General features: G+C 35.4%; 1 protein-coding gene across 1 annotated transcript in view; it reads left to right on the forward strand.

The window, feature by feature from the left end:
* Nucleotides 1–13,027, forward strand: part of LOC129219047 (prostaglandin E2 receptor EP3 subtype-like) — a 76,266-nt gene extending 63,239 nt beyond the window's left edge. Inside the window, exons 2-4 of the mRNA XM_054853369.1 lie at nucleotides 5,186–5,608; nucleotides 10,472–10,709; nucleotides 12,843–13,027. Coding sequence (XP_054709344.1) covers nucleotides 5,186–5,608; nucleotides 10,472–10,709; nucleotides 12,843–13,027 — 846 coding nt within the window. The remainder of the gene's footprint in view (nucleotides 1–5,185; nucleotides 5,609–10,471; nucleotides 10,710–12,842) is intronic.
* The last annotated feature ends 863 nt before the right edge of the window (nucleotides 13,028–13,890 follow it).

The raw sequence follows: 13,890 nt of genomic DNA on the forward strand, positions 1-13,890 counted from the left end.
TGATGAGTGAAGACTAACCAGAGAACCAAACGAATAGTGTAATAAAAAAATTGAAGTAGGTGACATTTTCTTTTCTTTTTTGAAGCAAAAAGTTTTTACCCTCGCGCCCTGTTATCGAGATATAAAATCTTAAACTGTGTCGAAATTTTAAGAAAGGTGCCAAATTTAAATACGGCGAGATAGTGAAAGCACCACACGGTCTGCATTTAAGAAGACACCCTTCTGCAAGCTCGTGAAAGTTGTCTGCATAAGTCACTGAAACTTGCTAAATTTGGCAAATTTTCTTAAAATTTCGGCAGATTTGAAAATTTCGATAATGGGTAGACGAGAGCAAATAGTTAATGCATCCAGAAACATATCTTATACTTGCTCTTTTAATTGCTACTAATTTAAATTTTTTTTTGTTTTTTTATTATCGTAGCACCGTATGGTTTTCTGGTAGCGTTAGGACGGCATTCTGGGAGTTCCGCGTATTCTTCAGCGGATAATAATTTTATGCAATTCAATTAATTCAATTGAATTACATAATTGTAATTTCAAATAATTTTACGTAAGCGTCACCATTAATTTAAGCTGACACTCTGGAAAAAGTTGTTTTTTAAAATTTAGTGATCATACATTTTCTTCTCCAACAGGTCAACAAATGCGAAATAACTGGTTTTCACGGGGTTTACTTGTCATGTAGAAGGTTACTAAAAACATTTATTCATGACATTCCCCTTCCCAGACATTTTTGACGAACAATTTAGGTGTTTTCATCTGTCCCATAAATACTGGACTCATAACTAAATGGAACCAGCTAAATTTTTCATTCTCCCTGTTGTTGTTGTTATTATTATTATTATTATTATTATTATTATTATTATTATTATTATTATTATTATTGCTATTATTATTATTATTATCCTTATATATTATTTCTGTAGCCTGTTTTTGGTTTCTACGCCAGATTTTCCTCAATTCTTGCTCGATTTCTTTGATTTACGCCTTATTTTAAAGCTTATGGTGCTGGCTACTGACGAAAAATAGACCCATGGTCTAAAAATTGTTTTTTTCAGCCGAAAAACCTGTTTTAAAAAACCAGAATGATGTTTTCGGTTAAACTTATAACTTTAAATTGCGCTATGACCGACAGAGCTGAACAGCTTGATCGGCAGAGCGTTCTCTTCGTAACCAGGAGATTACGTGTTCGGGCCCACGTCCGAACAATCTGCATCAAAAAATTAGAGAAATATCGCACATTACATGAACACTTAATTAAGTGAATAACGACTATGAAGGAATAGAATAAATGAGAAGGAAACGCTCCTTGGTGATATGAAAACTTGAAGCGACTTTGTGCTAAATTACTTCGGAATTGTACGTTTTTTTTTCTTTTTAAGCTTTGGCTCTGGTAAGAAAATTAAAGCATAATATAAGCGAAAATATAAGTAACAGGTTTAAGATTTCAGACTACAATAGAGCTGTTTTTTGTTCAGAAAAAAATAATAAATCGTATATTGAAATATATATTCTTCTAATGAGTTTTTGACTCTTTGTACAAATAAAAAAATTACTACCTCAATTTAAAGGGTAAAATATATATTTTTTCTTCTTTTTGCAAAAAAAAAAAAAAAAAAAAATAGCTTATCACATTTTTACTACATTTGAAAAGCTACGCTTAAAAAAGAGCGTAGTTCAATTTATTTTGTATTTTAACCGTGCTGTTAAATGATGAACACGTGCTGCCATCTAAGTCATAACGGTTCAAGCAGCCTGCGGTAACAAATTGTAAAAATTTTCAAGAAAATAAAAAAGTTTCTTCAATATCTTATCTTATATGTTATTCCCTTCTCATTTTAAAACTTATCAGGCTGGCTAATGAAGAAAAATAGACTTACGGTCGAAAAATCAAGTTTTCGAAAACGCCCCTTGCTGTTTCAAAACCTTGATGCTGCCTGTAGTTCTTATGCATTTTTTAAAAGCCAAGTTCTAATGCAGTTTTCCATTTTTTACGTCGCTTTCGGCCAAAAAAAAAAAAAAAATAGCCTGTGTGTGTGTTCATATTTTAATAAAGCTTAAAAGCACTGGACTTAGTTGTTCGGTTAAATTGATAAGTTTTTTTCGGTAGAGCGTTCGGCTATTAACTATCTGAACTTCGGACAAGTTTGGGCTGTCCGAAAGAATATCAAATTTATATTAATATTACGCATTACATGTACTCATAACATACAAACGTAATAAAATAAATGCAGTGGGAATGCTACTTGGTGTTTTGACTCCTTTATGCAGGCTACAGTTATCATTCGGATAAGTTGACTGTTAATCGAAGAGTGTTCTTCCTTTTTTTAAAGCTTTGACTAAATCCAGACCACTCAGCATAATGTAAGCATAAAAAAGTATTAAATTTACCTAAAGGGAATCCTTTTTGTGCAGAAAAACATTTTCATTGTATGCTGAAATGTAGATGTTTCTAATAGCAGTGTTCGACCTTTTGTACAAATGAAAAAATACTACGCCAAATTAAAACTACGAGTTTAACCCAGGAAACCTTTAATTTTTTATTCGCGCGAATACGATATAAAGCTTTAAAATTATTATCAACTTCATTAGCAAGAAATCATTTTCTACTCCTCTGCTTATGTATCGCTAATTATATTTATCGATCATTTATATATCCTTATATATTATTTCTGTAGCCTGTTTTTGGTTTCTACGCCAGATTTTCCTCAATTCTTGATCGATTTCTTTGATTTACGCCTTATTTTAAAGCTTATGGTGCTGGCTACTGACGAAAAATAGACCCACGGTCTAAAAATTGTGTTTTTCAGCCGAAAAACCTGTTTTAAAGAACCAGAATGAGGTTTTCAGTTAAACTTATAACTTTAATTTAATTAAAAAAATACTACCTCAATTTAAAGAGTAATATATATATTTTTCTTCTTTTTGCAAAAAAACAAATAGCGTATCACATTTTTACTACATTTAAAAAGCTACGCTTAAAAAAGAACTTAGTTCAAATTATTTTGTATTTTAACCGTGCTGTTAAATGATGAACACGTGCTGCTATCTAAGTCATAACGGTTCAAACAGCCTGCGATAACAAATTGTAAAAAAAAAATTTTTTAAATAAAAACACTTCTCGGCAAGAAAAAAAATTTGAAATTACCTGTGGGGTTTTTTTTTTCGGTAGAGCGTTCGACTATAAACTGTATGAACTTCGGGCCAGTTCGGACTGTCTGACATAATAGCAAATTTACAGTAATATTACGCATTACATGTACTCATAACATACAACAGATAACACATGTAATAAAATAAATTGCAGTGGGAATGCTATTTGGTGTTTCGACTCCTTTATGCAGGCTACAGTTATCATTCAGATAAGTTGACTGCTAATCGAAGGGTGTTCTTCCCTTTATTTCTTTAAGCTCTGACTTCGTCCAGACTACTGAGCATAATGTAAGCATAAAAAAATAATTAGATATACCTCTAGGGAATCCTTTTTGTGCAGAAAAACATTTTCATTGTATGCTGAAATGTAGATTTTTCTAATAGCAGTGTTCGAACTTTTGTACAAATGAAAAAATACTATGCCAAATTAAAACTACGTGTTTCAACCAGTAAATCTTTAAATATTTATTCTAATACGATATAAAACATTAAATTTGTTATCAACTTCATTAGTAAGAAATCATTTTCTACTCCTCCGCTTTCGGCTGAAAAAAAAAAAAAAACATTTTGTCTACGTTTGAAAAATTACACTTAAAAAACGGACTCAGTTTAACTGGTTTTGGTTTTAAATTTTAAGTGTTCGATTAAAAGAAAAACAAGTGCGGGATTTTAAGCCGTACAGGTTAAAGAAGCCTGCTATGGGAAAATGTTGAATATTCGAAAATAAAAACACTTATTTTTTCAACCGAATTTATTACTTCTCTAGAATGTTTGTTTCAATCGCTACGTGAGATTTTCTTCATTCTTTAATCAAATTCCATGTTTTACGAATAATTTTAAATCGTATCATGCTGGCTAATGACAAAACATAGACGCATAATCTTATTATTTTTTTCGGCGAAAAACTTTTTTACTGTGTTTTATTACGCATTACTTCAATGAATAGCATTCGAAAAGGAAGGCACAGTTGCTGGGTTTGTTGGAGCGTCGTACTGTTCATCAGAATGGCACCAGTTCGAATCCGTGCTACTAAATATATCTTTAATGTTTCTTTTTTTCCGTCAGATGCTCACATGGGCAGGACTGTATTTGCCACAACCTGTTTTTTCACATGCAAAATTACTGATTTTTCACGTGTCACTCAGCCACACTTTTAATGATTTTTATATTTGCATTGAAAATACGTACAACCAAAAGGGGAGCGATGATCAAATTATCACAACGTTGTATTTAACGAGGTTTTGTTACTGATGTCTTCAAATTACATGCCTTCTCTTTTGGGCTTACTTTTTTCGGTTTTTCTTCATAATATTCTTTCTTTGAAATTTTTAAAGAGCGAAATGCCTTACGAAACGATTCGAAGTACTGTGCGGAGTTCCGCACAGGTCGACTAGTTATTATTATTATTATTATTATTATTATTATTATTGCTATTATTATTATTATTATTATTATTATTATTATTATTGGAAGATTGAGTGCTGAAGTAAATTCCATTATATATGCAAAACTTTTAAGATCTATCATTGGAGCAAACCTAACCTTGCAGCCGATCTAGGAAGATTGGTCGTCAAGCATTTTGGGCTCTGGAAACATTGGGCGCCGAGCACTTTGAGCGCCAGGAACTTTGGGCGCTGAGCATTTTGGGCGTCGGGCATATAGGGCGCCGGGAACATTGGGCGCCGAGTATATTGAGCTCATGTTCTTGGCCCGGCGCCCAATGTTCCATACGCCCAAAGTTCCCGGCGTGCAAAATGCTCGGCGCCCAAAGTTCCAGGTGCTTAATGTTCCTGGCACCCAAAATGCTAGGCGTCCAATTGACGGCTCCCAATCTTCCCATTTCGCTTAGCAGCGTCGTACCGCTGTGACTAAGGTTTGTATAGCCTTTACAATGCTACCAAGTTAGGTTTGCCCCAACAACAGTAAATTCCCATCACACATTGTGTTGACGGTATTTGTTTCGAACACAGCCTCACTTAAATATTTATGGTTACTTCACACATTTTCTCAATTTCTGTTCTTCCTTTTCCAGCATGTGACACCCAAACTCATCAAGCGTGCCATCTTCTCTCTTTGGCTGACCGCGCTTCTCTTGGTGTGTCTGCCATTTTTCGGATTCGGTCTCTACTATGAAGAATTTCCCGAAGGAACGAGCCCCGGTGTGCATCACTGTACCAGATACCGACAAGGACAGGACCCCGGAGACGTTGCGTACGCTTTCCTCATGTTCTCAGTCGGTAATCTGCTGTGCGTCGTCATCGTCTGCTGCAACCTGGCAGTGGTGAGAGCCTTGTGCCGCATGGGGAGGAAGAGTCACGCCCACTGTGGAAGGACCACAGTCCGGAAGGACAGCAGAGAGTTGTCCTACAACCACGCGACACAAGAAGAGTTGTCATTTGCAAGACTTATGGTCGTCCTATGTGTCTTCTTCGTCGCATGTTGGGTACCACAAATGGTAGGTAGAGTCAAGTATGAGGTGCATTCAAATTGTGAGATTTTTTTAAAGTTCAAGCACATGAAAGATAGGAATCGTCTGAAACTTCTCAATGGTACACTGAAAAACAAAATCCTGAAATTTTATGGTAAAAAAAAAAGTGGCATCCATGGCAGTATTTTTTTTTAACCGAAAAACCATATCTTACTCTAAAATTTAACGGTAGAAAAACAAGAAGACTGTGGCTAATTGCACCGAATAACAGAGAGAGTGAGTTATAAACACGGGGGATCGAACACGCGATCTTCCTTTCTCGCTTTTCAGCACACTAGCCACTACACCGAATAGAGCTCGCCAGAGGAGCAAGAATGGGAAATTTCGCTGTCCAATGTTTTCGAGTGGACAATTTTTAATGCAGCAAGAAGTGTTGGCTCATTTGACCGTTCGAAATTTTATACTTCTAATGGCAAAGGTTAAGGTAATTTAATCAATGATAGTCGACTTTTATAAGAAGTTTTTTTATACAGAAGTTTTACACAAAACTGAGTTTTGCGGTATCATTTTATTTGAATCGGGAAGATTTCGATAATTGGGAAATTGGCGATTTTTATCCATTGGCGTCTTTTTTTTTGGCACCAATGCCAGCTTGATAAATGTTTTTCCTTTGCATAAGTTAATAGAGAGTGGAGAGAAACATATATATATATATATATATATATATATATATATATATATATATATATATATATATATATATATATATGTATATATATATATATATATATATATATATATATATATATATATATATATATATATATATATATATATATATATATGACTTTCACAGGGCAACATGGTATCCAAAATGAAATTATTCCTGCCAAGAATTTGATGGCCACGCCAATTTCCCAATAATCGAAATATCCCCTTTCTTCAGTTTTTTTTTTTTTTTTTTTTGAGATTAACATACAAAAAAGCTTTGGATCTATTTTTTTTTTTTTTTTTTGGCGCCAAAGCCTTAACAGGCTATGCTTTGCCACATACAGAAAGCAAAATTGGAATAAATTATTACTGTTTGGTATTGTGAGTACATGTGAAAATTATATCTTTCCAGATGTACAGTAAACGAATGTATAGGAGTAAAAATAAAAATTGTTAGAAACAGGGAAATTGATGTAAGTTTTCTCAAATATTCAGTAATGAATGTAGTCGAATTTCGACAGCTGGGCGAACACTAGTCATAATTAACAAGTGATATAAAAGTCATTCCATTGAAACCTTTTGCTACGCGAATGTAGTAGCAAATGAGATTTTCCTTCATTATATAGAACCCTAAATTCCCCTTTAATACATAAAGGAAAAGGCGTAAATGTGGGCGCCCTCTTTTGCTTTTGATTTAAAGTTACTTTCAATTCGATCATCTTTGTTTGCGATCATCAGTTTGGAATAACCACAACAAAACTGAAAGCAGAACCAACAGCCTGCTTATTGCCTTCAGCTCTGCTTTGGCTATTCCAGTCTGAGAACCCTGCACAACAGTGAAGCTGCACTCTCTGGATGCCGTAAAGAGCTGCTTGGTACTTGATTGTAGTTCTGTCTTGACCCCGAGCAATGTTATGCTGTTAACCATGCTATTTGTCATTAGAAATTCAAAAAAAAAAAAAAAAAAAAAAAAATCCACGAATGATTCTAAAATTGCTTGTATTATTGCTCTTAGATATGAAAGAATTGAAACTGATATGGTATGCAATACTATAATAAAGAATTATATTTTAGAAAAAATCACGGAAAAAGGATTCCGAAATTCTCGGAAACGTTTTTGAAAATTGTTTGGAGAATTCCGAAATACTCGGAAACGTTTTCGAAACTTTCATGAACCACAGCTGCACAGAATACTCAGAAACATTTCTGGAAATTACGGAAAGAGGATTCCGAAATACTCAGACACGTTTCTGGACATTACAGAAAGAGGATTCCGAAATACTCAGACACGTTTCTGGACATTACAGAAAGAGGATTCCGAAATACTCAGAAACGTTTTTGAAACTTTCATGAACCACAGCTGCACGATATACTCAGAAACGTTTCCGGATTTTTTTTACAGTGCATAGAGCGTTAATTTTAAACTCATTATTGTTGTCACTTGTCACAACACATTAATGAGATGATAAATAAAGGTGGGCACCCTCTTTTCTTTTTGATTAAAAATTACTTTTAATTTGAAAAATTCTAGATTTTTGTCTTTCATTAACAACTATAACAAGTATCCTAAATACGAGAAGACAAAACACACAATCATCAATAATTTCACTTCCAAAATGGCGATTTACAAAAAGGTTTTTTAAAAAAAAGGACCAGAAAAAATGGGGTGTAAATATGGGCCGTCTTCAAAAAAAAGTCACCAAAAAAATTTAAAAAGCAGGATAAAACTGTACAAAATGGTAGATAATTTATTTAACACAGGATTTAAAAAAATATTTAGAGAAATCGCAAAAATAACTGGCTCGTTCATCCACGATCTAAGTGTGCTCACATTTGGCACATAACACATTTCCCCCACACCTGTCCCCGAATGTCTTCAGAGTACTTTCCATGCAAATTGCATAACTTGAGAAATAATTTTTTCTGCTTTTAAAAAAGAGGCATAATTACGGGCATCATTTAAATGGGGGCGCATATTTACAGTTTACACCAACTACACCTAAGAAAGATGATCACTATCACATGTAACGTAAAAGCGTGCGTGACTAAAGGTGCGCTTCAAAAAGTAGCTTAAGATCTCCACTTTCATGATATGACTGTGAAATTGATTTTAAATAAGTATAAGAACAGGAGAAGAAAACGATGTCACATACCTCTTAAGAGTATGCAGTCCAGAAAAACACCGATTTGCACAATAACTCACGCTGTATCCGCAGTACTTGAAAGAACGTTTCTAACTGCTCTCTGCTATCTTATATAAGTAAATGGCACCATATACAGTGCTGGTAAAAAAAAATTGCATCACCCTCGCATTTTCATAACAATGGTATTATGTGAGAAGTTTCGGTCGACAGATTAACGATGAATGCATGTGAAATTCTGCAAAACTTATGAAATAAACATTTAACAGCAAGAATCCGATAGTTGTTTGCGTAGATCGGGGCTGTTTCCGGGCCAAGGCAAACGGCTGACCCCATGCTCATTTTTCCATTTCTGAACTTGCGTGTGAGTTTAGAGAAAAAAATGCAATTTTTTTTTTTACCACCACTGTACAGTACTCGCCGCCAATCTTCAGTACCTCCCGTAGCCTCTAAGGAGGGTTGCCTATATTTACACCTGTGCCCGTTTTCACACCTTTTCCTCTTTTTATTGCATATAAAGGAAATTCATTAGGAAATACAGTCGGTCTTCGATTTAACAACCCTCTATCTAACGAATTTCGCGATTTAGCTAGTTTTTCTTTTTTCCCGCCTAAAATGAAGGTAAAAACCCCTATTTACCGAATATTAAACCCCGGTTAAAGAATTATTTGAACAGTCGAAAAAAAATTGTTTTTATTAATTTGAGTTTGGAAATATTGGTCTGTTTACAAAATGTTGTTATCCATATTGTCCGAAGCAGAAAAAGACTTTTCTTGGAATCAGCCATTTTTAAGGGGCGAGGGGGCAACCAATGAATTGCGATTCAGATGCAGAAGACGACAATGAAACTCCCATTAAAACTGTTACTTTACATGGCATGGAAACTAAAAACATACTTCATCCAGCAGCCTGTAAATGACACAGTATTTTCTTCTCTCCACTAAGTCAAAAGTGAACTAGTATTTCGAGTCTAGGAAATTGTCAAACATCTAGTACACACTTTAAATTTTCAAATTAGCTAGTGTGTAATGAGTCGTGGAATGTGAATAAAAAGCGTACACTTTCTAATTATGGATATTTTTGCGCAGTTGCTTATTAGAGCTTTTAGAAAAAGTAAGTGCGATTTTTAATTTTTTTCTCACATCCCGATATTACGAATAAACTCGATTCTACGTATAAAAGTTTCGGTTCCGATGAATTCGTTAAATCGGGGTTCGACTGTATTTTTTAAAAAAAAGTTTTTGTTTTTTATTTATTGTCTGGGGTTCTGGGAGGACAAAGAAAAAAAAGGTGCAAAGGAGTATGGGCGCCCATATGCAAAATTTTAAGGGGTGAGTGGGGTCAGATATTTTCCCCATGGTTTAGCAGGATATTTTCTCCATGGAAACCGATTTCAGTACAGATTAGTGTTATTAAAGTTTGACATTTTTAATAACTTATTCATCAGCTGTTGGAAAAGAAAAGTTTTAACATTTTTGCAAAGAAAAAAAGTACTAAAAGCAAGGAAGTTCTAATTTCAAAGGGGGAGCTTGAGCCCCCCTCCCCCCCCCCATATGGGCGCCCTTGCAGAGGACCAATTTTCGGAAGAGCCCAAAAACTATCTGCTTTAAATCATGAAAAATTTATCATGATGAGTAAAACTAAATAATACAGGGTTTAATTCATTTTAAACTATATCAATGTTTTCTTCCCCTAATTATGACGTAAATATTTCTTTGAAAGCTGAATTAGTAAATTTTGAAATGTTTCCCAATGATATACATATCAATGAATACTTTATCTTTAATATACGTATTTTCTCACCTTTCGGCCAATGAATTGTTCCAATTTCTTCATCTGAAAGCCGATCTCAAATTTTATTCTCAAAACGGAATTTAAGTTTTCAATGGACGCGAATTGTTCTAAAATATGACAGATCAATTTTCTGTTTGACATATTCTTTTTTTTTTTTTCTTTTTTTTTTGTCCAATGTTTCGATTCATTAGATGCACCTTCAATTACAGTTTCTCAGTCTGACTGAAATTTTATCTACCACTAGGTGACCATCGTGATGGCCCACATAGAACCTGAGAACCAATCCCATCCTTTTTATCGCATCGCCGACGTCTGTATGGCTCTCAACTTCACTCTGGACCCTGTCGTCTACGTATTATCGAGGCGGCCTCACAGGCGAGGTTTACGCAAACTTTTAAAGCCCCTCTGCCAATCATGTTGGAGCCACGAAGGAAGGACCCCGTCTATGAGGTCATCCCAAGACAAAACACCAACCCATTGCCGTAAGTAGAATATACGCTGTGATTCTCAATCTGTGATCCACGGATCACTAGCGGTCCGCGACAAATTTTCATGTGGTTCGCGAACAGCTGGTGAAAATTAATCTATGCCACTTTTATAGCTGTAACTAAATTTATTAAAGAAAACTTTTGGATTCATCTCATTTCACCTAATATAGTTGTTGTGAAAATATTATTTGTATCGTCTGTAGTCCGCTTAGGATTCGGAAGGGTCAAGCGGTCATCAGTAGTGAAAAAGTTGAGAACCACCTCTGTAGTGGGCGCACACCCATTGCGACAGCATCAAAACATTCGTTTCGAACTTTCAACACATATCATCGTCCTCGCGTTGACTCATTGACATTTTCCATTCCATCGTTAAAATTACTTTACCAGAAACGTGTGATTTCTTGATTGCACTATGGCGTCGCTCGGAACCAGTGGAAAATGGAGCCACGGCAGGTAACCGGGCATTTGCCCGGCAAGCCGCCTTTTTTTGGGGCGAATTGAATTTTACAATTGTTGTTGTTGTTTTTTTAATCTAAAATATTTATGGCAATTTTATAATAACCCAGGAAAATTACGGGGTTTTTTTTCTTTTTTTTTTCCAGCGAAACAAGAAAGTAACCCCTACAAAAGTATTGACAAAAAGAAAAGAAAAAAAGAACAACTCGATAAACTCACATCGTGAGAGCGTCTCATGTCTTTCTATTTGCCGCAAATTTATCAGCCGTTGAGATGATATTGCTGCATGCATTGCTAAGGAATTGCATTATTAAATTACTGTCCCACAACGAGATATGTCTCCGATTCCGATAGTTGCTCTCGTAGGTCGTAGGGAGACATCAATAACGTCACTGAGACTGGCTGTAGATAGAATACACCCATGATGGACAATCACTCCTGATGGGAACCTTCGTGGCTGTTGTTCTCAGCAATGTCTCTCACAACCAAGCGATGAGGAAGGAATTAATGACGGATGGAAACAGTAGGCCGTATTCCTCTTCATCTTCTCAGGGCCGTCAATAGCCTCCTTGTCAGTTTGGTCGTCAGATCTTCCGCCCTTCCCGGAAAAGTTATAAAACTTATGCCACCCCGATTATCTCGATCTTCGATTGCTCGAAAACCTTGATATGAAGAAAAACGATTCTTCCCCTTGATTTTGCATACTTATCTAATGTTATTTTTCACTCTTATGTAGAAGAGTGTTAAATCAAAACCTTTGATGTCGAATATTTTTCGAAGTCAAATATAATTTTGCCGGAAAAACTGCAGTGTATTGTCTCGAAACAACTCGAGGAATGTTTCCAAAAATTTCTCACACTCTTTTTTATTTCTCTCAGGGGCTAGGAATGATTCGGAAAAGCTTATTTACTGCCACTTTTATTCTACATCCCGGGGGTGTCAGAAAATGTAAGTTCTGAGAAGTCCAAAAAACCTACCTAAAACTTTTCGTTCCCTACTCACGCCATTTCGTTGGACCTTTTGACTCTATTTTCACTTCCGTAAAAAGGGGTGATGAACGGAAAATCCCTTTAGAGACACAGGAAATGGTGCAATCCTGTGTCCAACTTCTTTTGTTCTAGGGAGCTCGAACCTCGTTTGAAACCGTTCCACAACTTCGGCAGTCCAAATCTTTGATAAGTTTAGTCGTTTTAAATCACTACATTTTGCTACGTCACTAGAGCGTTCTTTTTTAATTCATTTTTCACTATCATTTTAAAAATTATAATTTTTGTTATGGTATTAAGGCTTATTTTCAACTCTCATTGCATGTTACCACTTATTTTTAACTATCGTGACTTTTACAACATTATTTTATTATTATTCTGACCTTGTAATCTCGAAAACTCGATATCTCGAATGTTTTTTACAGTCCCTTCGACTTTGTGATATCGAGAGTATACTGTACATAGAAACATAGGGAAGTAAAATTTGAAAAGAGTGAATCAAAACAGCAGCAACCTTTTATTCTGTGCATGTTTAGATTGCTTCGTAAGTATAACATTCAAATGGATAAAGTTATAGTTTACAATTTTTGCAAATCGGACTTAATACATTTGTAATAAAATTCTCTGTTGTAATTTCTTTTAAATTTCTCATACTGTTTTCTTTTTTCATCTTTTCTTTATACAGAGGGAAGCAAAATTTCAAAAGGGGCGAATCAAAACAGCAACAGCAATAGTCACAGCTCTCAAAAGGAATGCATCATCTTGGAGCAAATGAACAAAATGAATCCAAAGTTGCGCATTATATTTACAAGCAACGTGCAGAAGAAAAATGGAAGTCAGACACCTTCAGTAAAAGAAGAGTCAACCTAAAAGGATTCCTCACGCATTTTTTGGGAAAAATAGAGGGAGGAGATTGATTACTTTTAGTCTGATGTATTCAAACAAGCCGTACCCCTCAACTGCTGAAGAATCTTCGTAAGTGTTACGGATGACTAGGTGGTCAATGTTAGAAAATATTCAAGCCGCGTACCCTCCAACTGCTTTTGAATCTCCGTAAGTGCTGCTGATGACGAGGTGGCCAATATTAGAGGGTATTCAAGCCATACCTTCCAACAGCTACGGAATATCTGTAAGTGCTACGGATGACTTGGCGCCCAATATTAGAAGACAATCTAGCCAAACCCTCCAACAGATACGGAATCTCCGTAAATGCTGCTGATGACTAGGTGGCCAATATTAGAGGGTATTCAAGCCATACCCTCCAACAGCTACGGAATATCTGTAAGTACTACGGATGACTTGGTGGCCAGTATTAGAAGGCATTTTAGCCAAACCCTCCAACAGCTACGTTATCTCCGTAAGTGCTACGGGCGACCTAGGTGACCAATATTAGAAGGAATGATTTCAGCGCCCCGTGCCACAAGCAACTTCTTTTGTAGGTGAAACTCCTGTTCAATGCATAAAACGCACTGGTTGAATGCGTTTTACATGAAAATTTTTCATAATGAGCCAGTTGAAATGCTGTAAAAGACATGACACACTTTTTAATATAATGTACTTTAATGAGTTTAATATTGTAATATTGATGTATTGTAAACTTTCAAGCGAATTCATCTTTACATCTACAGCTGTTAATGCGAACGGCATCGAACTGTGTATGTCAGGGCCAGATTAAGGCACGGTTCCAGGGCACAAAATCTGTTGGTAAAAGTTTGATTTTTGACTCATTTCAT

This window comes from Uloborus diversus, chromosome 1 (genome assembly GCF_026930045.1).
Source record: "Uloborus diversus isolate 005 chromosome 1, Udiv.v.3.1, whole genome shotgun sequence".
In the NCBI taxonomy this organism is placed as follows: Eukaryota; Metazoa; Arthropoda; class Arachnida; order Araneae; family Uloboridae; genus Uloborus; species Uloborus diversus.